A 22,520-nucleotide genomic window follows, 5' to 3' on the forward strand; every position below is an offset into this window, starting at 1 on the left:
ACCTACTACATGAAAATGGGAATGAATTCCAAGCACTGGAGCACATGACAAAACCCTGTGTTTTATATTCCATCTTCCTTTTTTGGGATGCAACTCTTACAGAAGGCACATTTAGTATATTCTCTATTTCCCAAATCCCAAGAAACTGCAGTGACAGGCGGCTACTAGGAGGGGGGAATGAGACTGTTAAGTATTAGGGCTTTGAAGCATAACCCTAGAAGGCTGTAGGTTTAGATCATTTGCAAGCAATGATTTAAAAGAAGAGCTACCTTCAAAAAACAAAAAAATTAAAAAATAATTCATATGAATATCAAGTATGATATGTCACGCAAGTATTAGTTTAAGACACAGTAAATAGAGGCAGTAACTAACCCCTGCAGTAGCCACCAATGCAAGAATTCAGATAACACCCAATTTGCTCCAGATCTCCAGCCAGCTCCTATTCTCACTTGATTAACTTTGCAAGGGTCCACCTGCTTTGTATGTGATTGAATTTTCTGATCTCTGCTTACATCATTACGCTGCAGTTTTATTGTCCTTCCACATCCCTCCCCAGATAGAACAAAATATGCCATGCAAAATATATCACTTTGGCATAAGGATTAATACACTGAAAGCATTTGTGATTGAACCAATGCAAAGAAGCTTTCCTGATCTAAGGACAGAAACTGAGAAATGAGGCCTGCCATAAATTCCCTCTCCTGGTGAAGTTTTATGCACAAACCTCACTTCATTAGTTCCCCCCATATATTTATGCCACTTAGGGAAGCCTAAAACCTCTTTGTTTTGTCACTTCTCTATGAATTTATTGTTCTTTGTTAAGATGCTACGTAAGCTTGAGTTCAAACCATCCCTTTGAGTTACTCATCACTGAGTTTCTCCTGCACGTAGGCATGCAGTATGTGTTAATAAACTGGTTTGGTTTTGTTCATCTATCTGTGGTCAGTTTAATTTGCAGGGCCCCAGTCAGAGTACATAGGAAGGTAAAGGAAAAGTTTTTTTTCTTGGCCTACAACAGTGTACCGCTAGAATAGTTTAGCTCTCCTCTCATCTTCAGGTTTCAGAGAGAAAGCTGTTGTAACATCAAATTATGTAATGAGACCATAAAGTACAGAGTTTTAAAACGTCAAATGTAAAAGAAATGCATACAAGGTCAAGTGACTCCAGAGAAACTTACGTGGGACAATGGGAATATTTTGCTCCCAATGTCCCTTGTTCAAATACCTTGTTGTTTCATGGATTCAGTCACTTTACTGCCATCTTCCCTCCATTTCCAGAGAGAAATGATCCCTGTTTTCCACACTAGACTAAGTATATAGAGACGGTATCTTCCCATGATATATCATAACTGAAACATGCTTTTTATTTTTGAATGCTAAAATCACCCAAACCACTTCCCTTTAACATTTATAACAGAAGCAGCATGTGTCCATTTAAAGTGCAGAGTGGGAGAGGCCACCTGGTTTCCTCATTCACAAAATTCTACCTCCTCAACTCACAAAACCATGGCTACCCAGTCCAGAAACAAAGCAGTCAGAACCAGAGACATTCCCATCGTGGTAAAAACTGAAGCCTGGTGTTTCCATGCATCTAAAGCAGTTAATGTTTTCTAGGTTGCTCTCACCAAACAGCCTCTTCTGCTCTCACTTGGTCAGTTAGTCTGCTCAATGTCCAGAGAGATCTGCTTCCCCAGTGCAGGGTCATCAACAGGGTATTATAATCATCTGGGGAATTTTGTTGGTTTGTTTTATAAATATAAATCCCCAAGGAGCTTTTTATTCCCTAAATCTGAAAAAGGGTGGGATGACTTGGATGTACAACCAGTACTGGGAACCACTGGTTTTGAGAACACAGGGATTCCACAAGACCATGAATGGGGCTCTAGGCCTTTAAAATGAGGATAAACAGACATCTCTTTAAAACAATGTTGATGCAATCATACCTGTAAAGTTAGGCTGGATAAAATCTGAAAAACTAGTATATAAAAACTTCCTTTAAAAATTACATCACTATACATATGTTCTAGTTTGGTTAAAATGAGCAAGAAGTTTTTTCCTTAACAATGTTATTAAATATAAAAAAACTAAATAAATTAGGAACATATATATTTGGTTTCTTGAAATCAAAATTAAAGAATTGGTTGGAGGGAAAATACAATCATTCTTATTTAAAGAATTTTGCTATTTATGGATACGTCTTTTTTCCCCGAGCTTCACTGAGATATAATTGGCACATAACACATACAAGTTTAAGGTATATAATGAATGATTTGATACACATATATATTGCAAAATGCTTACCACAATAAAGTTAGTTACCACTTCTCACCTACATAGCTGCCATTTTCTGGTGTGTGGTTATTTTCTTTCTCAAGAAAATCAAGAGCTGTAATCATTACACTGTGCCTCCTCACAGAAACCATAACAGAACCTATTTTGCCATCATTTATCAATATGTTTGCAGATTTTAAGGTTATTGAACTTACTATAGAGGTCCTCCTGGAATATTTATTTGAATAATGAAATAAACTACTAAAAAAGAAAATCAGAGCAATCAAATCTTTATATTCTGTTAATAACTAAAAAAAAAAAAAGTCACTGTGAAACTTTATTTTCTACTTCCATTGAATAATCTCAAAACTCTTTCAAATAAATCCCATGCCCTCCTGAGCTTTCTCATGTGGGGAGAACGGTTATCTGCAGGAACACCCTGGGATGCAGGGAGCTGTCCCTGGAAAAAGAGGGACAGAAGCTCAGAAAGCACACTATGGGGATCCAAGCTGGCAGCAGAGGAGGTAGATGTTACACTCACCTCCTCTCAGGACCAAACTGGAATTACAGCTTAAATGTAGAGCAATCGACCTGATGAGCCAACTGAGGACTAGCTGAAGAGAAGTCCTATAACCAATCCTGTAACCAAGGATTTACAGAAGAAGCCACATTGAAACTGGTAGGAAGGGCGAAGATGTGAAAAGGGCTGGTCCCGTTTCCACGGGCAGTGGCTGAGATTCCAGGGGGATATGTCAGCTGCAAAGGTTCGCCCTGAGAAGTGTAGGGTATCAACCCCAAGTGGGACTCCCCAGCCCAGAGCACCAGAGCCAGGAAGAGGTGCCCACATGACATCTGGCTGTGAAAATCATCAAGGATTCTGTCTGCCAGGGCGAGACGGAAGTCTGCTAGACACAGGTGCCCTCTTAAAGGGCCAATGCACAAAATCTCATTCTCAGATTCTCACTCTGGGCTCTAGCAGAGGGAGGGTGGAACAGACTAGACTCACAGGAGGTGAGACGGGGGTTTGTGGCTCTGGGTAGAGAGCTGAAGGGACAGAGCCAGGATACCTGTGCTGAGTCTCTCTCCCATATGCAGACTCCACCTTTCTTGGTGGAGCACTCCCTTCCACATGGCAACAGCCTGGGGGAAAGCAATAGCTCTGCCCTCTGGACTCCCTGTAGCTCCACCCTGCAGACACTGTGCCCTGCTGAGGACTCAGCTACCTGGGCTGGATTACAGAGGTCTGGGCAGACTCAGGGGGTGTCAGTGACTGAGTTGTGTGACTTTTGGGAAGGTTCCATTCACCCCACTTTCCCATGAACCTTACTGGTGCCTCCCCCTCATGCTAGCTCTACTCTCTGGGCTCATGGTAGCCCCACCTCCTGATTCCTGGCGGCTCCACCCTGCCCAAGTCTGGGCAGAATCTGGGACAGACTGAGTTGTGTGGCTCTAAGACGGGGGCCATTTTTCCCTTGCACGCCTGAGCAGTGAAGAACCCTCCCCCTCACATGGCCAAATCTTGGTCTGTTTGGGTCTGATAAACTCTGCTGGCCTCACCCTGACAACTCTGAGATCCTGCCCCACCACAAAGGTGTGCAAGCACCCAGTGGGACCAGCTAGACTTAGTATACCTTGGGACATTTGCTGAGTGGCCTATGACTCAGCACTGGCATCGAGTTTTGAACCTGTATCAATCTGGTGAATACCAATTGCCCCTACCCGGTGATTCACTGAGAACCTACTTCATGTAACTTGAGTACTGCCAAAGGCTCTTTAAATGACTGAGCCAAACAGGCAGCTAACAGGTGGAGGCAGTTGGAGATGGATCTTTGGGTGCCTTGGGAATTTTGCTGACTTGCCCCCAGGCCTGGTGCTCGTAAAAGCTGGTTAAGCCCAGCAGAGGGAGCCATAAACTGTGGATCACTGTAGCTCCAAATAAGTTGCCCAGGGCCAGTCACAGGTAGTGACTGACACTGGCCTGCACCAGAGTCCCTCCCAAGAGGCCCCAGAACCAACACACCCAGTGGCCTGCTTCAGACAATATCAGAGCAAGATCCAATTAGCTTCACAAGCTGCATATCCCAAGGGAGATCTCAGCAGGCACCAGACCCAGCTGACACAAATTCCACTTTGTGGTCAGCAGCTTGTACAATGAAGTACAGGTCAATCTTCATAGTAAGCCAGCTTCAAGGTTGACCCAATGCAGGAACAGGCCAATAGAAATCAAGACTCAATTACAACAGGAGGGCCCACATAACTCACACAAGAGACATTCCTGGAACACCCAGCTCAGGTGATCAAGGAGATTGTACCACTGGTCCTCAAAGGACACTTACTACATAAGGCCATCCTACTAACACTAGAAACTGTAACAGATATACCTAATACATAGAAACAGACACCAAGAAGCAGCCAAAATGGAGAGACAAAGAAATATGCCCCAAATGAAAGAACTAAGGTAAAATTTCCAGGAAAAGAGCTAAATGAAATGGAGGCAAGCAATTTACCAGATACAGAGTTAAAAAAAAAAAAAATGGTTATAAAGATACTCAATAAATTTAGTGAGAACTTAAACAAAGATATAGTAAGTATACAAAAGGACACAGAAACCATAAAAAAGAACCAGCCAGAAATGAAGAATACAATATCTGAAATGATAAATACACTAGAGTAAATAAACAATATGTTGGATGAAGCAGAAGATTGAATCAGCAATTTGGAAGACAGGGTAGCAGAAAATACCCAATCAGAGCAACAAATGAAAGAAGAATTTTTAAAAAATGAGAATAGTATAAGGGGTCTTTGGGACCATATGAAGAGTAACAATATTAGCATCATAGGGGTACCAGAAGAAAAATAGAGAGAGCAAAGAATTGAGAACCTATTTGAAGAAATAATGACTGAGAATTTTCCTAACCTGAAGAAAAAAGACATACAAACCATGGTAGGTTTGGCTCAGCAGTAGAGTGTCTGCCCATGGACCTAAGGGTTGCAAGTTTGATATCCAGTCAAGGACATATACCTGAGTTGCAGGTTCGATCTCTGGCCCTGATCGGGGTTGTGTAGGAAGCAACCAATCAATGTGTCTCTCTCACATCAATGTTTATCTCTCCCTCCCTCCCTTCCACTCTATCTAAAAGACAAACAAACAAAACAATGGAAAAATCTCCTTGGGTAAGGATTAACAAGAACAAAATAAGACATACAAATCCAAGAAGCACAGAGAGTCTCAAACAAGATGAACCCAAAGAGGCCTACACCAAGACACACCATCATTAAAATGGCAAAGGTTAAAGGCAAGAAGATAATCTTTGCAAGAGAAAGATAGTTATCTACACGAGAGTTGTCATAAGACTGTCAGTTGACTTCTCAACAGAAACATTTCAGGCCAGAAGGGATTGGAATGAAATATTCAAAGTGATGTAAAGCAAGGACTTACACCAAGACTACTTTACCCAGCAAGGCTATCATTTAACATTGGAGAAATAAAGAGCTTCCCAAACAAGAGAAAAGCTAAAGGATTTTGTTACCAGCAAACCAGTATTATAGGAAATGTAAAAAGTCTTCTTGAAAAATAAGAAAACAAACAAAACACCAAAACAAAACAAAACAGAAAACAGAGGAACATAGTTAAAATAAACTATTGTACCAGTTTTTAGCCAATGAAAGCAATACTGTAAGGTGTTCCTATGATTATTTAACATGCAAATAAACTTTTTTATTTACCTTTCCTAAAAAAAAAAAAAAACCCACATAGGATAGTTAAATGGATAAGAAAACAAGACCCATATATATGCTGTCTACAGGAGATCCATCTCAGAACAAAAGATACACACAGACTAAAAGGCACAGAAAAATATATTTCATGCAAATGGAAAGGAAAACAAAATACTGGGGTAGCAATACTTATATCTGACAAAATAGACTTTAAAACAAAGGCTATATAGCAGAGACAAAGAAGGACACTACATCATGATAGGGACCAATCCAAAAAGAGGATGTAACCCTTGTAAACATTTATGCACCCGACATAGGAGCACCTAAAAATATAAAGCAAATCTTTTTGGACATAAAGGGAGAGACTGCTATGTAAAGTCATAGCAGGAGATTTTAACATCCCATGGACATTGATGGATAGATCTTCCAGACAGAAAATTAACAAGGAAACAGTGGCCTTAAATGACACATTAGATTAGAATTTAATTGCTATCTTCAGAGCATCTCACTCCAAAGCAGCAGAATATATATTCTTTTCAAGTGCATATGGAACATTTTTAGGATAGACCACATGTTAGCCCACAAAACAAGTCTCTATACATTTAAGAAGACTGAAATTATCTCTGGCTACAATGTTATGAAACTAGAAATCAATCACAAGAAAACAACTGAAAAAGACAAAGATATAAAGACTAAATAACATGTTACTAAACAATGCATATGTTAACAATGAGATCAAGGAAGAAATCAAAAGATACCTTGAAACAAATGAAAATGAGAACATATAAACCCAAAATCTATGGGACACAATGAAAGCAGTCCTGAGAAGGAAACTCATAGCATTACAGGCCTACCTGAGGAAATAAGAAACATCTCAAATAAACAATCTAACTTTACACTTAAAGGAACTAGAAAAAATACAACAAACAAAACCCAAAGTGAGAGTAAATAAAATAATAAAGATCAGAGCAGAAGTAAATGAAATAAACACTTTAAAAAAAAATACAAAAGATCAATGAAAGCTGGTACTTTGAAGATATAAACAAGATTAACAAACCTTTAACCAAATTCATCAAGAAAAAAAGACTGGACACAAACAAACAAATCAGAAATGAAAGAAAGAAGTAACAACTGATACCAAAGAAATACAAAGGATTGTAAGAAAACATTACAAACAACTATATGCCAACATATTGGACAATCTGGAAGAAATGGATAAATTCCCAGAAACATACAATCTTCCAAAACTGATTCAGAAAGAATTAGAAAATATGAATACACTAATTACAACTAATAATTTAAAGCAGTAATAAAAAAAAACTCCCAACAAACGAAAGTCCTGGACTAGATGGAGTCACAGGTGATGTTTACCAAACACTCAAAGAAGAACAAATACCTATCCTTCTCAAACCATTCCAAAAAATTCAAGAGGAGGGAAAACTCCCCAGTTCATTTTATAAGGCCAGCTTTATCCTAATTCTTTAACCAGATAAAGACATGACAAAGAAAGAAAATTATAGGTCAATATTCCTGGTGAATGTAGATACTAAAATCCTCAATAAAATATTAGCAAATCAGATCTAGAAATACTTTAAAAAGATCATACATCATGATCAAGTAAGATTTATTCCATTGATGCAAGATTGGTACAATATCTGCAAATCAATAAATATGATACATTGCATAAACAAAGTGAATGACAAAAATCACATGATCACATCAATAGATGCAAAAAAGCATCTGATAAAGTCAAGCACCCATTTATGATTTAAAACTCTCAGCAAAGTGGGAAGAGAGGAAATATATGTTAACATGATAAAGGCCATATATGACAAACCCACAGCCAACATCACACTAAATGGGAAAAAACTAAAAGTGTTTCTCTTATGATTGGGAGGAAGACAGGGATGTCCACTTTTACCACTCTTATTCAACATAGTACTGGAAGTCTTAGCCAAAGCAATCAGATAAGAAGAAATAAAAGACACCAAAGTTGGAAAGAAAGAAGTAAAACTGTCATTATTTGCAAATGACATGATACTGTATATAGAGAATTCTAAAGATTCTACCAAAACACTACTATAACTAATAAATGAATTCAGTAAAGTAGCAGGATACAAAATAAATATCCAGAAAGCAGTTGCATTTTAATACACCAATAATGAACTATTGGAAAGGAAAACTAAGAAAACAATACCATTTATAATTGCATAAAAAACAAACAAACCCAAGAATAAATTTAACCAAGGATGTAAAAGACCTCTACTTCAAAAATTATGACACTGAAGAAAGAAATTGAAGATACAAATAAGTGATTTATGGATAGGAAGAATTAACATCATTAAAATATCCATACTACCCAAAGCAATCTATAGATTCCATGCAATTCCTATCAATATATCAATTGTGTATTTCACAGAATTAGAACAAATATTCCAAAAATTTATATGGAATCACAAAAGACCTCCAATAGCAAAGCAATCTTGAGAAAGAAGAATAAAGTTGAAGAAATCACACTACCTGATATTAAACTATACTACAAAGCCACAGTAATCAAAACAGCATGATACTGGCATAAAAACAGACATATAGATCAATGGAACAAAATAGAGCCCAGAAATAAACCCACATTTTTATAGTCAATTAATATTTGACAACGGGATAAAAAAAAAATACAATGGTGTAAAGATGGTCTATTCAATAAATGGTGTTGGAAATACTAGACAGATCCAAGTTGAACATATGAAAAGATGTTCAACATCACTAATCATCAGAGATATACAAATTAAAACCACAATGAGATATCACCTCACACCTGTCAGAATGGCTATCATTAATAAATCAAAACACAACTAGTATTGGTGAAGATGTGAAGAATAGGGAACCTTCCTGCACTGTTAGTGGGAATGTAGATTAGTGTAGCCACTGTGGAAAGCAGTATGAAGTTACCTCAAAAGAATAAAAATGGAACTGCCTTGAGACCCAGCAATTCTAATTCTGGGAATATATCTGAAGAAACCCGAAACACTAATTCAAAAGAATATTTGCACCCCATATTCATTGCAGTATTATTTACAATAGCCAAGATTTGGAAGCAGCCCAAGTGCCCATGAGTAGATGAATGGATAAAAATGCTGTGGCACATTTACAGAATGGAATACTACTCGGCCATAAAAAATAAGGAAATCTTACCTTTTGTGACAGAACAGATGGACCTAGAGAGTATTGTGCTAAGTGAAATAAGCCAGTCAGAGAAAGACAAGTACCATGTAATTTCATTTATATATGGAATCTAATGAACAAAATAAACTAACAAACAAAACAGAAACACTTATAGATACAGAGAACAGACTGAGAGCTGTCAGAGGAGAGAGGGTTGGGGAGCTGGATGAAAAAGGTGAAGGGGTTAAGCAAAGAAAAAAACTAGACCACCTTCTTACACCATACACAAGACAAGAATAGACAGAAACAACAATATGATGATTGCCAGAAAGGGGGTGCTGGGGGAGGCAGAAGAGGGTAAAGGGGGGAATAAATGGAATGGAAGGAGACTTGATTTGTGGTGATGAACACACAATACAATATACAGATGATGTATTACAGAACTGTACACCTGAAACCTATATAGTTTTATTAACCAACAACACCCCAATAAATTCAATACAAAAAAAATCACATTATGGGCTTGCTTTTTCAATCTCAGTATTTATTCGTGTTTTAAAAACTGAGAAAATGATGTTTATCAGGAAGTTACCTTACCCCTAGGAGTACAAAACACAAGGGACTTTAAAAATTCTAATATATTCTTTGGTTTGACCTATTGCCTTTGTGCTCTCTGAAGCTTGGCTAATTTAAGTTAGATTCCTCTCTAATTAGAGCTTAAAAAGTTAAACATAAGGAAATCAAATAGCTCCCTTCAAATGATGTAAACCTAAGTGAAAGAACTTTATAAGATGGAGAATACTAGTAGGGGGGTTACTACCCTCATTTTATTACAAATAAGGAAAAAACAAGCTTTTCTTCTGCAGTCATGGGCCACATTACACTTACCAAACGCCCAAGGTTGTAGTAACAGTCAGGGTATTTCCGTCTGTGTTTGATTGCTGTCCGGTAACTCTGTTCGGCAGCTTCGAACCGTTTCAGGCTGTTCTGCACTATGCCTAAATTCATCCACGCTGCAGCAAAGTCTGGCCTGGTGAGCATTTTACAAAGGTAAACAAGGAAAAGAAAGCCTTAGGCCCCAACAGGCAGGAGCTTGTTTCTTTGCCACCAGCATAATTACAAGTACAATGCTTACTGTATTTGTACAGCCAAAGACAGCAGCTCCTCTGCTTCCTGTAGCTCATTCCTTTCTTTTAAAATATTTCCAAGATTATTCATGGCATGAACATACTTGGGATTTAATCTGAAAGTGGAGAGAGAAACCGAGCCGTCTTCTCTAAGCTCTCAGGAACTGGCAAAGATATCTTAAAGTTGGAGTCTTTAAGGGACAGGTTTTTAACTCTAGAAAGTTAAACCAATGCATATAAATGAATGAGACAAGAGGCCTGCAGTACCTCACAGCTTCTCGGTAATATCTGATGGCAGCTGTTTGGTTGCCTTTGTCAGCCAGGTTTTTGCCAACATTGTAGTGAACCTGAAGATAGAGATAAAAACTTGGTCATTAGCTGATAGAGGTCCTTCTTCAGAGCAGGGATCACTAGCATATCTACTAACTGAAAACAGAAGGTAATGGTATTAAAAAAAAACCCCACCCATCAGAACTTTAGCAAAAACCCTACAGAGGCTTGGCCAGACCTTGTAAGAAAAGAGTCTAAGAAAGGGAGGTGACAAGCAGATGATACCACTAAAGTATAACAGAAGGATATTTAACTAAAGGACTCACTGGAGAAACGAAAAAATTAGGAAGCTGGGCTGGTTTTACTGCTAAACAAACCCTCAACTCCCCCTCCTCTCTCATGTACCTGTCCCCCATTAGGACGACCACCATTCTGCGTTCTGTTTCACAAATTTGACTTTTCTAGGTACCTGACATAAGTGATATCACATAGTATTTGTCTTCTTGCAACTGGCTTATTTCACTTAGCATAATGTCCTCAAGGTCCATCCATGTTACAGCATGTGTCAGAATGTCCTTCCTTTCAGGCCGAATAGTATTCCACTGTATATATACACATTTTCTTTATCCATTTATCTGTTGATGGACACTTAAGCTGCTTTCATCTTTTGGCTACTGTGACTAAAGCTGCTATGAGATCCTGCTTTCACACACACACACACACACAGGACGGGGCACAAGTAGATTTACAGATGTAAGTACACAAAACAGTTTATTCTTGTATTATTATTTCTTAATTATTGTATTATTTTCCATATGAACTGTAAACCTACTTTTGCCCCACCGTGTATACCTGTGTGTGTGTGTATACACGTTATGAGAATTTTACTTCAATTTTTTATAAAGAGAATTTTTAATGATGTAGTTATAAAGTAGACTAGAAGAAACAGGACTCACAGCTGCAAACCTACCAGAAATCCTCAGTCATCTTAATGTGAGGGTACTAGAGTGGCCAACTTACGGCATTTTCTCAAGAGTACATGGGCTCAGACTAAATTATAAGGGAAGGACCTCGGACCTGAACTAAGACCAGGGCAGCAGGAGTGCACAGACTCAGGAAGACTATTATCAAAATTATTTATGGATCATCAAAAGCTCCTTTTGGAGGCTTACAATGTAAGGACCAACAGCAATCTCGGCAGAAATGATGCTATAGAAATTCATTCAATTAAGTGTATTAAGTGTGACTAATAACAGTTACAGAAACACTAGCAGCGGGCAGGTGCTGAGGGAAGCCATGAGCCAGGTGCAGGGGTTGGCATCGAACACATATAGTCTCTTCACAGCACCCCTGACAGGGAGCAGCTATCACCCTCCCTTCCAAGTGGAGGGACTGCTTCAGTGTTGTTAAGCATCTTACCCAAGATTCTGGTGCTGGACTTGAATCCAGGATCTAAAGCCTGTGTTTCTTCTTACTATATCACAGTCATTTATTAGGGTGCTCAGTAAAGATGGAGCCGACTACGCAAGGTGCTTTCTAGACCTGTTCATTCATACCATCTATTACTTTTTCTTAAAGTAAACAAATGTTCCTTTTTGTGTGTTTGGGCTGAATTGTGCCCCCCCACTTCAATTCCTATGTTGAAGCCCTAAACCCCAGCACTTCAGAATGTGTCTATATTTGGAGATGGGGTCTTTAAAAAAGTCATCAACTTAAAATGAGGTCCTTAGAGTGGGGCCTAACCCACCCTGACTGGTGTCCTTATAAGAAGGGAAAATTTGGATACACAGAGACACCAGGGATGCATGCACACAGGACAGGCCATGTGAGGACACAGCAAGAACATGGCCCTCTGCAAGCCCAGGAGAGAGGCCTTAGGAAAATCCAGCCTGCTGACACCCTGATCTTAGACTTCCAACCTCCAGAACTGTGAGAAAATAAATTCCTGTCGTTTAAGCCACTTAGTCTGTTATATTCTGTGCTGGCATAGAATATCGTGAAATACAATCATGGTTTAAATACATTCAAATAACATTACATTCAAACGCTTCCAAACCCCTTCTGAAAATATGAGCGTATCCTGCCTCATCCATCTTAACCTACAGTTAGACACATTTTCATAATTACCAATATTTCTGAAAGGGTAGGGAGCGGTGCAACACTCTTTAAGCACATACATAACAGAGAATTGTTTTTTAACTGCCAATCTTAAAATCCATACATTTATTTTTGCCGACTCTAACGGAAACCACAAGCAGGGACACCACAGGTGACAGAAATGTATACTATCGCACTGCACACTGCACGATTGAAGCTTCCACGCGTGGGTTTTATCCTCTCGGCATTATAGCTGGGAGGCTAGTTCGTGCCATGGTCAGCGGCACGTTTTGAAGAGGTGTGCTCTACATGGTTTGATTGTGTGCCTCCCCTAACCCCAACCAGGACGTGTTACTTCACCTCAAGTCCCACCTACAAAAGGACCAAACCTTGGAGACTCCAACCTGTGCGCCAGGTGCTTGTGGTCCCCAATACAAACACAGCAGGGTGGCAGACTTCAACACAGCACTCCCACCTCTTCCGCCCCTGAGCTCCTGCTGCTTTCCTTTGTTATGGGGAAATTGTGTTCTCCGTGAAAAGCTCAAACAAAGAGCCCAAGTGCCCTCTGCAGCTCAGACAGTGCTCTGTCAGACACCCTCGCCAGCTGCCCAGAATGCCAGGAAGCAGCAGACAAGGGGAGGGGGCGCGTGGACACTCACCCGCAGTTATTTCGGGGGAACTAGTCAAAGATCCGCCACAGCCCGGGAAAGGCAAGCTGTCCAGAATTAAGAACTGATAAACAGGTTCACCAAGAGGCCAGCCTCGTCCTCTGGGTAATGTGGAGGGAAGTATCTGAACAGAAAACAGCTGCCTAGATAAGCCACTGTTCAAAAAACAAAACAAAATAACCCTGACACGATTTACTTAAAATAGTATTTAAAGAAGGAGTGATTTGTTTCCACGGAAGGTAAAAGATTGAAAAAGGCCTCTGTATTCTTGATCTTTCCCTCTGGCCTTTGTGATTCCTGCGCTGAGGCAATGAACCCGCACAGAAGCCACAGAGGAAACCAAGCGCCGCAACCCAGCGACATGTAAACGTAGAGGAAGCGAAGGCAAAGCGGCAGGAATGGAAGGTCTTTTAACGCCAGTGCTCACACCAGTTTGTTTCAAATATTCTGCCAACGGTTGATGTTAAACTTAAAAAGTCTGAAGTACAGAAATGGCCTATAATCTATCCTGGGTCACTCCCTAAAGAAATACCTAAGTGTGGTACACGATCCTTTTCATTATTAAAATAATTTAGAATTGTATCACTGAGTTGATGCAAAGTGGTACATACTTTAAAGCCTTGAAAACTAAGCTGACTGTAAATATAATTAGATACTTGGTCTCTCACCATAGTAGGCTCAAGGAATTTAACTTCCATTTGGCTCAATTCAATCACTAATATCAAGTGCATATCATATGCAAAGCACTGTGGGTAACAAAAGCAGACTAGGCACTGGCACTACCTACCTGGATATTGCAATCTTTTGAGAAAGATGAGCTTCAGTTTGTAAATCTGGGCCCACTCTAGAGCCAAGTGTCAAATGCTTACATAATATTCAGTGAACATAAAGTGGATACCAGTACAAAAAACGTATCTCCTGTAATGAAGTTGAATGAAACCAGTGTCTGTCTTCTTAAATGAGACCTCTGCCCTGAAATCAACCTAGCTTTTGTCTAAAAAAAAAAAAAAATTAAAGATAGTTTGATAACATTTTAATTTATAGTAAGAAAGTAAAAAAAAAAAAAATCTCTACTTTGCTCATATTGAATGGTATCAATGAAAAAGTTCTTAGAAAGGACTATCACCACCAGGCCCATTTGGAAGATGAGGTCTTGTAAGTACATTTGGTTTAAATTGAAGAAAGAAAACTACGCACACCAACATATAATTATGTGTGTGCCCATGTGTGTACACCCTGTGTTTTCTAGCCTACAACATATGAAGTCACATTATAGGACAGACAATTAAGCTCAAAATCACATATGTCCCACCTCCCCCCTCTCCCATTGACTAGAATAACTTGGTCACTGTATCCATCATATCAGGCCTCTATCTAACCACCTAGATTACTAAGCTAGATGACATCATTTCCATTCTTCTATGCCTCACTTTCTCCCATTTGTAAAAAATAATAATAACAACACCCTCTCTCTAAAAACCTTAGAGGGAGGATAATAGAAACTAATTGCAGAGCCACTACAAAGAAATCTGAGTTCTTTATAGGGAAAACTATATAAATAGAAGGCATAACTACTGCTATTGAAACACAAAAGTAAAAATAAAGCAAATCTATTAACATTTATAAAATTAAACCACAGGCAATTTATTTTAGTAGCATAAAATTAATGGATAGGTTAGCAAATCAAATTAACAATAAGTGTGATTTCACTCTATTACCTAAGTCTCTTAACTATAAAATATGAACAATGTTTTTTTTTTTGTTTTTTTTTTTTATCCTCACCCTGGGACATTTTTCCATTTTTTGCACAGATAGAGTGGGAGGGAGAGAGAGGAAGAGAGAGAGAGAGAGAAACATCGACGTGAAAGAGATACATCGAGTGGCTGCACCTGCACGACCAACCAGGGCCGGGGACAAACTGCAACCGAGGTACATGCCCTTAGCGGGAACCGAACCCGGGTCTCTCCGGACCGCAGGCCGATGCTCTAGCTGCTGAGCCAAACCGGCCAGGGCTGAACAATGTTTTTTAATCCAAGAAAAAGACAAATAAGGAGTCAGTACCTTTTATACTATTCTTTGCCTCCAGGTCACAATAAGATGTCAACTATTCACTAGATTTGTTCATATAATTTTACCTGAAATGGTTGCTTTTTCTTAAATATAGAATGTAAAAATGAGATAGAACTACAGAGAGCTCTTTTTTCTACCCGCTGATGATTCATTTGGAGCATTCTAGGAAGCTCCAATTCTGATGACCCAAGAAAAATAAGTCATTACTTAGTACTCATAATGATCTATATTAACAGAAATTCTTCTAACCTAAACCCTTGCCATCCCACTTCAAGCAAGCAACATTCCCTGCTTGTCATTTAATGTGACAGCCAAAACTAAAATGAGCCTAAGAAGGCTAACAGTTCTTAAGCACCTACTATGTTCTAACTACCATGTGAGGCCACTTCAGATGCCGTGTTTCATTAAGGCCTCACCACAAACCCAGGTGACAGGCATTACTGGCCCCCTTTAGAGATAAGGACACTCAAAAATGTTTAGTTTCATCCAAAGAGGCAGAGCTGGTTAAGCTAAGAGCTTGGATTCATGAAGTATCCAAATGAAAAAATTCCTACCAGACTGCTTCAACAAAAACACTGCCAATTTTAAAGTCTTTATTTTTACCCAATCTAACAAAAAGAATCACAAGTGGAGAAACCACAGGTGATATAAATGTGTACTACTGCATAGCATACAGAGTAATTTAAACTTCCTGAATCCAATTATTGTCCATCTGTAGGTATTATCATCTTCGAATTAAGGCTTGGAGGCCAGTTAACACTGTGGTCAGAGCATGCATTTTGAAAAGTGTGCTCTGAATGTTTCGACTGCGGGTCTCCTCCAGCCCCAGACCCGATGTGTGCTGTCAGCTTCCCTGCCACCACATCGAATGGTGATTGGACCACATGGAAGACGAGTAAACTTCATTTAAGCGATCTCGTTTCACTGACCTTGTCTGGTTTAATAATTTCCTTTGAATTATTTTGGCTAAGTAGAATTTTAATAAATTTTATCAAAATAACAAAATGAAACAAAAAAAGAAAGGCCCTAGCCAGTGTGGCTCAGTTGGTTGAGCGTCGTCCCAGTCACTGAGAGGTCACAGGTTTGATTTCTGGGTTTTAGGCTCCATCACCAGTAGGGGGAGTGAAGGAGGCAGCCGATTGTTTGTCTCATCAATATTTCTCTCCTTCTCCCTTCCTCTCTCTCTCTCTAAAATCAATGAAAACATAAAAAATATAAATAAAGAAAAAAACCCAAATTATGCTAGATTCTGTATAAAGGCAAACATTCATCTTACTCCGCTGTGGAACTTAAAACATTTCCTAGTAATGTCTTTCTAAAGAAAGAGGGCATCCAACACACCTTAGCATTGAGAGGGCACACAGACAGGGCACTTCTGAAAAGCTGTTCTTCACTCCGCCACTCGCCGCTGCGAATCATGCATCTCAGCGTGTTTATGAATAGAATTCCCAGGATGAGAGCTGCGATTAATTTCTTAAGAATAGAGAGACATGGTGAATGTCATGAGGAAAATCCGCCTAACCATCGTGGTTACCAAAGGCACCACTCCTGGCCAGTACCTTTCTCTTGGTCTGTTTACTGAGAGCTCCAAACCCGAAAGTCAGCAGCATGCAGTACCCAGCACTGGGGAGGTAGAGAACTCTCTCAGCCACCACAAAGCCCACTCGGAAGAACAAGTTACTTGCAGGAAGAAATGGGATAATGAGGAATCCCAGGCCCAGCGTAAGGATCCTGAAAAATGAGAAATACTTAAAATGGTTATTTTTAGACTTCTCCAGGAAAATCAGCTACTCAACATTAAAATAATAATAAAGCCCCCCCCCCCCCCCAAGTACCACCATGTTATCAACTGAGAAAAGGTTTGGGCAGCAGCAAAATGTTGTCATCAGCAGACAGGGTTTAGCCTGGCAGTACTAGGTGAAGATGTAAAAATCTGACTGAGGTGCTCAGCATCAGGCATAAGGATAAAATTTACAAGTCGCATAGTTCACGTCAATAAGGTTAGAATGACGGCATTTGTGGGGCCTTATTACTGCATCTACTCCTGACTCACCTCAAACCATGCAGGTATTGAATAGCCCAGTGGATATTGGTCCCAATTAGTCTAATAGTACAGTGTACACAGGTGGAAAAATCCCCCCACAACCTTTACAGGTATAATACTACTTAACTAGTTCAAACTTTATAAAATCTGAAATAAACTAATATCCTTTCTGGGGCGTCCAACACCACAAATTTCAGTCAAGTGGAAGAAAGCTGAGCAGTGAAACACTTCTGGAACTGGGCTATCATTTCTAATGTCCCACATGACACGAGGACGGATTGGCAAACTAGGTCAGATTTGGTGGCTCCTTCCCGGACCCCGCGCCTATAGTATTTTAAACATAAAATCTAACTGCACGTGTATAAGTGAACTGGGACACAAAAGTAGAATTACAAACCAATTTAAAACACAGGTAAATGTGAAACTTAATTTATTTTGAGAAATTACTCATCTAATTCCATAAACACTTATGCGTAAAGGAAATCATCTTAAACAGTGTTCTTTCTCATGAAACACATTTGTTTTTCCTCCAATTATTTTCTCAGTAACCTTTTTTCCTCTCTTTTTTTTCGGTGCGAAAGAATAGTCCCTTTGGGGCAGCGGTTTATTTTGTAGCAAACAACAGAAGGAATCACTATAGCATCCACCAGGGTTTTCTGAAGGAGAACTGTGAAATAATGGGCACAACACACATCAATTACACTCTCTGTTCTGACCATAAATTACTCTTTACCACCTACTGAGAAAAGGATCTCAAAATGCTACTTCAGGGGGAAGGAGGAGGAGGAGATAAAGCAGTCATCCACAGCCCCCTCCTGCAAGTTCACTCCCCACTAGTTGAAGCCCAGGATGGATTCAGAACGGGTGAACTCGTCCTAGTCATACATATGTATTGGAAATAAATGTCCTTAGACATTACTTCCACAAAATCGTTAAAATGATCAGTGTGGATTTAGCAAAATGCTTCTGACTCAACCCAGTGTGGAAGTTAAAATTCAGCACTGTCTCTTACCTTCTCCTGTGACTGTCTTCAGAGCATAGGGCTTGGCATATTAGGCCAATTAGGCAGAACCAGAGTGCGGCGAGTGCAATTACCCTCCAGTCACCGACTGACTTAATGAGGGGGATGCAGCCCATTGACCAATCAAAACACAGCCACCAGGGGCACAGCAGCAGCCAGGCATTCAATGAATAGTAGTAATTATAGTTTATGGCCTGTCAGTCAAAAGGAAAACAAACATTTATTTAATACTAAACTTGAAAAAATACACATATATCCTAACTTCACTTCTGTGGCATCTATATGCTTCTCTATTCAGGGACAGCAATTGTAGAAAATAAAATGTTACCACTTTCAACAATGGACGTGGGGCTATAACTTGCAATTTATTAAATGCATTCAGATTTTAATAGAAAAAAATGTCACAGACTCTTCTATACAGTTGTTATAATTCTGGTCAGACTGCGTCTGATTTACTTAGTGATGCCTGAAGTCTGTGACCCAGGAAACCTGAGGCCCAGGGGTCACCTCTATGCCTAACAACGTAAGAACAGGATTCTACGGTGGTTCTCTTGATTTCTGTCTCTATGAAATGCACTGCTAAGAACTGATACCCTTACCTTCAGAGAAAGCAAACCTTTGCAATAGAGAGAGTCTTGACATCATTAGACATTTAAAGATACCACTGATATTGCTATATTTTATCTTACCCCTGCCATGCCAATTTCCTTTATTACAAAAGTCACAGGGTTAGGAGACACTAATGAGGCTGGCAGGAAGCCTGACGTTAGGAGGAACCACTCCTTAATTTTGATTAGACTGGAATTACAAGGGGCTTCTATCTGCTTAATCCCCTAATAAAAGCCTGGTTTCATCCTAGAATATCTTCGTGACTGCATACAAACATGGAGATGTTCCATTCATTAGGGATTTGGTGCGTGTTCTGGGAGTGAGATGAAGGACCTGGGAATCAGGTGGACCTACTCAGAACTCACCCTGACCAACATGCTGTCGGCAAAGGAGGCGGGGTTGTCCACCTCGGTGAATGGTGGGGGGCCAGTGCCCATGATTTTCCACCGCATGTAGAGCACCCCTGCGCCCCCCAAGGCCAGGAGGGTCATTCTGAAGAGGAGGCCCCCATTTCTGAGCACGCCAATGTTCTGAAAAGACACCGCAAAGCCCCTGATGTCAGATTTTCAAATAAAAGTGTGGCCAAGCCAGGTACAATTTGTGCAGCAATTCTACCTGAACTGTGCTGACACCATGCTTTAAAAGGCTGGCTGTTTTAGAATTCAAAATCACAAGAGGTACTTTGAAAATGGCATTTTAAATCAGCCGGTACTTGACATTTTCCATGTCAGGGCTGGAGACAAAAGTATATACTCACCTCTAATGACTTGTCCTTATGCAGTACCCTCTGGACAACTTCCAGAACATTTAATTTGCCTATCACCAAGATGTCAAAGACTGCGTTTAAACCCTAAGGAAGCAAAACAAGGCAATCAATGATGCGAGAGCCTAACTCTGATTAGGTAGCAATTATACTGCACAATTTTATTATTAAATCTAGGAAAGGAATGTAGTGGATTAGATTACAAAAGACCTCTTCAGCTCTTAAAAAAAGCAACCATCGTTCCTATAAAATTAGCACATAACATATTACATCAAGTTTATTATCTAGTAAATTCCTATTAATCATAATTTCATTGTCTGCATGTTAGAGTACTGTAAGATTTGGGATAGCTAGAAATTTGGACCTCCTCAGAGATCCTTCCTTCTCTTTTTTTCTTTACTTTAAGACTGGGTTCCTTAGTTGACATAGCAGAATGGTTTTGTGGGCAGTTATTATGTCTAAAAGGATAAAGGCAGCCATCAGCCTCAAAAACTCAGGCACATAAGTTACTACACCTCAAGTGCTGACTGACTTTGGCAAGTGTAGCAGAAGCAGGAGCAGAACATACACAATAGTTTCTGATGGGTTGTTAGAGATCTCTCAGCTTCAACTCCTAATTGTCCACCAGCTTTCTATTTCTTTTTTTTTTTTTATTCTCACCTGAGGATATATTTTACTAGTTTTCGAGAGGGGAAGGGGGAGGGGTTGAGAAAGAGAGAGAGAGAGAGAGAAACATCGACTGGTTGCCTTCTGTACACGCCCCCACCAGGGATCGAACCTGAAACCTAGGTATGTGCCCTGACCAGGAACCAAACCAGCAATCTTTCAGTGTATGGGACAACGCTCCAACCAACTGAGCCACGCTGACCCAGGGCCCAGCTTTCTGTTCTTGCTAAGCACACAACCAGACTGCATTTCCAACCTATGGAACATGGGTAGAAGTGATAATGCCCCTTCTTGGAGGTTTGGTTATAGACCTGGACACACTCCACCACTCTGTTTCCCTTCCCAGCAGGCTATGATAGAGATGACGGGGATCATTAGGAAGACTTTGGGGAACTACACACCGAAGATGGCGGAGGCTCTGCCAGCCTGGGTAACTGTATGGACGACGGTCACCTCTTCATGCGAAGCCCTGCCCATGATGGCTAGGTGAATGGTAAATAATAACTTCAACTCTGTGATGATGCCACTGAATTTTGAGTGTGATACTGTAGCTCCACCTACACTCACAGTTTCCAATACAACCATGACAATTTCTTCCGGCAGGTGAGGGCAGCTTTTGCAGCCACTACAGCTATAGTTACAGGCTGAAGGCTCGATGTGTCCTGAATTCTACTGTCTACTCTGCAATGGACTTTCCACAGATGTCACTGCTGCAGAAAATGTCATCTAGCAGAACTCTCTGCCCAGTCTGAATAAAGTGGTCAGAATATACACGGTGTATTTGGATAACAATGCCTCTAAATGACTTAGTCTTTTTAATAGGGGGCTTTGTGGCAAAGAAGCTCACAGATCATCAGGAGCCAGTAGTAATTCGTGGTTTTCAGAGCAAGGATGACATTCCTACTTAACCCTCTCCTAGAAATGCTGGGGGCCATTAATTATCCTGTACACGGGCCAGCGCTGGGTTAATCATTAAAGAATCCTGATTTTATTCACCCATGCAAAACATGATTTTAGTGGGTCACAGAAGACCATTTCTGCCTGGGCGGAAACTACTTTCTAGAAGGCAGAAGCTCCCTGTTGAGCTGTCACCGTCACTGTCTTTTTACACTGTTTGTTTTTCTGCCTGTGAGCTGCAGAACAGTCACCAAGGGGTGACGGGGTCATGCCATCAAGCTTTGCCCTCCCTTCTCCTTCCCATTTAAATGCATCATTACAATGTCCACATTCTCATCAAATTTTTGAAAACAGCTAAAATTCACCCTATCTTTCTTCACATAAATTCAAACGTTCATTGGGAGTCACCCTGGGACCTTATTAAGTGGAGATTCTGATTCAGCAGCCCTGGAGTGGTGTTCAAAACCCTAAATATCTAATAAGTTCCCAAGTGATGCTGATGCTACTGGTCCTCAAACCACACTTTAAAGAGAAAGGGTTTAGAGCAGTGGTCCTCAAGAGGATGACTTTGCCCCTCAGGACATGCTTGGCAATGTTGGAGACATTTTAGGTTGTTACAGCTGAGGGGTCCTACTGGCACCTTGTGAATGGAGGCCAGGGATGCGGCTAAACATCCTACAGTGCACAGGACAGCCCTCCATAAGAAAAAAGATCCAGTCCTAAATGTCAATAAGAGCAAAGTTGAGAAACCTTGGTTTAGAGCAAAGTTAAAAAAAAAGTAACTTGAGAAATTCAAGGATATCTGCACAGTCATTCTTTCTATCCCATCTTCTAGCTTGCTAACCTTACCATTAAAGATCAAGTCCAATAAAAGCACTGATCTTTGCCTAGACTTGTGTCAAACCCCAAACAGCTCAGACTGCCCTTCCTTCCTCAAGGGATTCCGACGTGGGCCATTCACACCCCACACCTTTGTTTTCCATTCCTCTACCTCTGCTCACATCTCTAATTTCTAGATTTCCTTCGAATAATGTAAGGCAGGAAATTGGCTTGAATAGAGAAAAAAGGAAAGTGGATTTCAATGCCTCTCTTTTCCTGGGGTTCCGATCAGATCAGGCACAGAGGCCCTCTCCTCTCCT

At 40.1% G+C, this 22,520-nt stretch overlaps 1 protein-coding gene across 12 annotated transcripts in view; it reads right to left on the minus strand.

Annotated features, from left to right (window-relative positions):
* TMTC4 (transmembrane O-mannosyltransferase targeting cadherins 4) overlaps nt 1-22,520 on the minus strand; it is a 75,320-nt gene that overhangs the window by 20,332 nt on the left and 32,468 nt on the right. For 10 of the 12 annotated variants that reach the window (XR_004958178.1, XR_004958175.1, XR_004958179.1 and 7 more), the window contains 8 exons: nt 19,813-19,905; nt 19,421-19,585; nt 18,438-18,640; nt 16,941-17,112; nt 16,723-16,854; nt 10,544-10,623; nt 10,285-10,392; nt 10,038-10,179 (listed from right to left, as the gene is read on the minus strand). Coding sequence is in view for 7 of the 12 variants with exons in the window: in XM_036250615.1 (XP_036106508.1) it covers nt 10,038-10,179; nt 10,285-10,392; nt 10,544-10,623; nt 16,723-16,854; nt 16,941-17,112; nt 18,438-18,640; nt 19,421-19,585; nt 19,813-19,905 (1,095 nt within the window). In the remaining 5 variants the exon portion in view is untranslated. The remainder of the gene's footprint in view (nt 1-10,037; nt 10,180-10,284; nt 10,393-10,543; nt 10,624-16,722; nt 16,855-16,940; nt 17,113-18,437; nt 18,641-19,420; nt 19,586-19,812; nt 19,906-22,520) is intronic. The other 2 variants (XM_036250616.1, XM_036250621.1) reach the window with 2 other exon arrangements.

This window comes from Molossus molossus, unplaced genomic scaffold (assembly GCF_014108415.1).
Source record: "Molossus molossus isolate mMolMol1 unplaced genomic scaffold, mMolMol1.p scaffold_m16_p_9, whole genome shotgun sequence".
In the NCBI taxonomy this organism is placed as follows: Eukaryota; Metazoa; Chordata; class Mammalia; order Chiroptera; family Molossidae; genus Molossus; species Molossus molossus.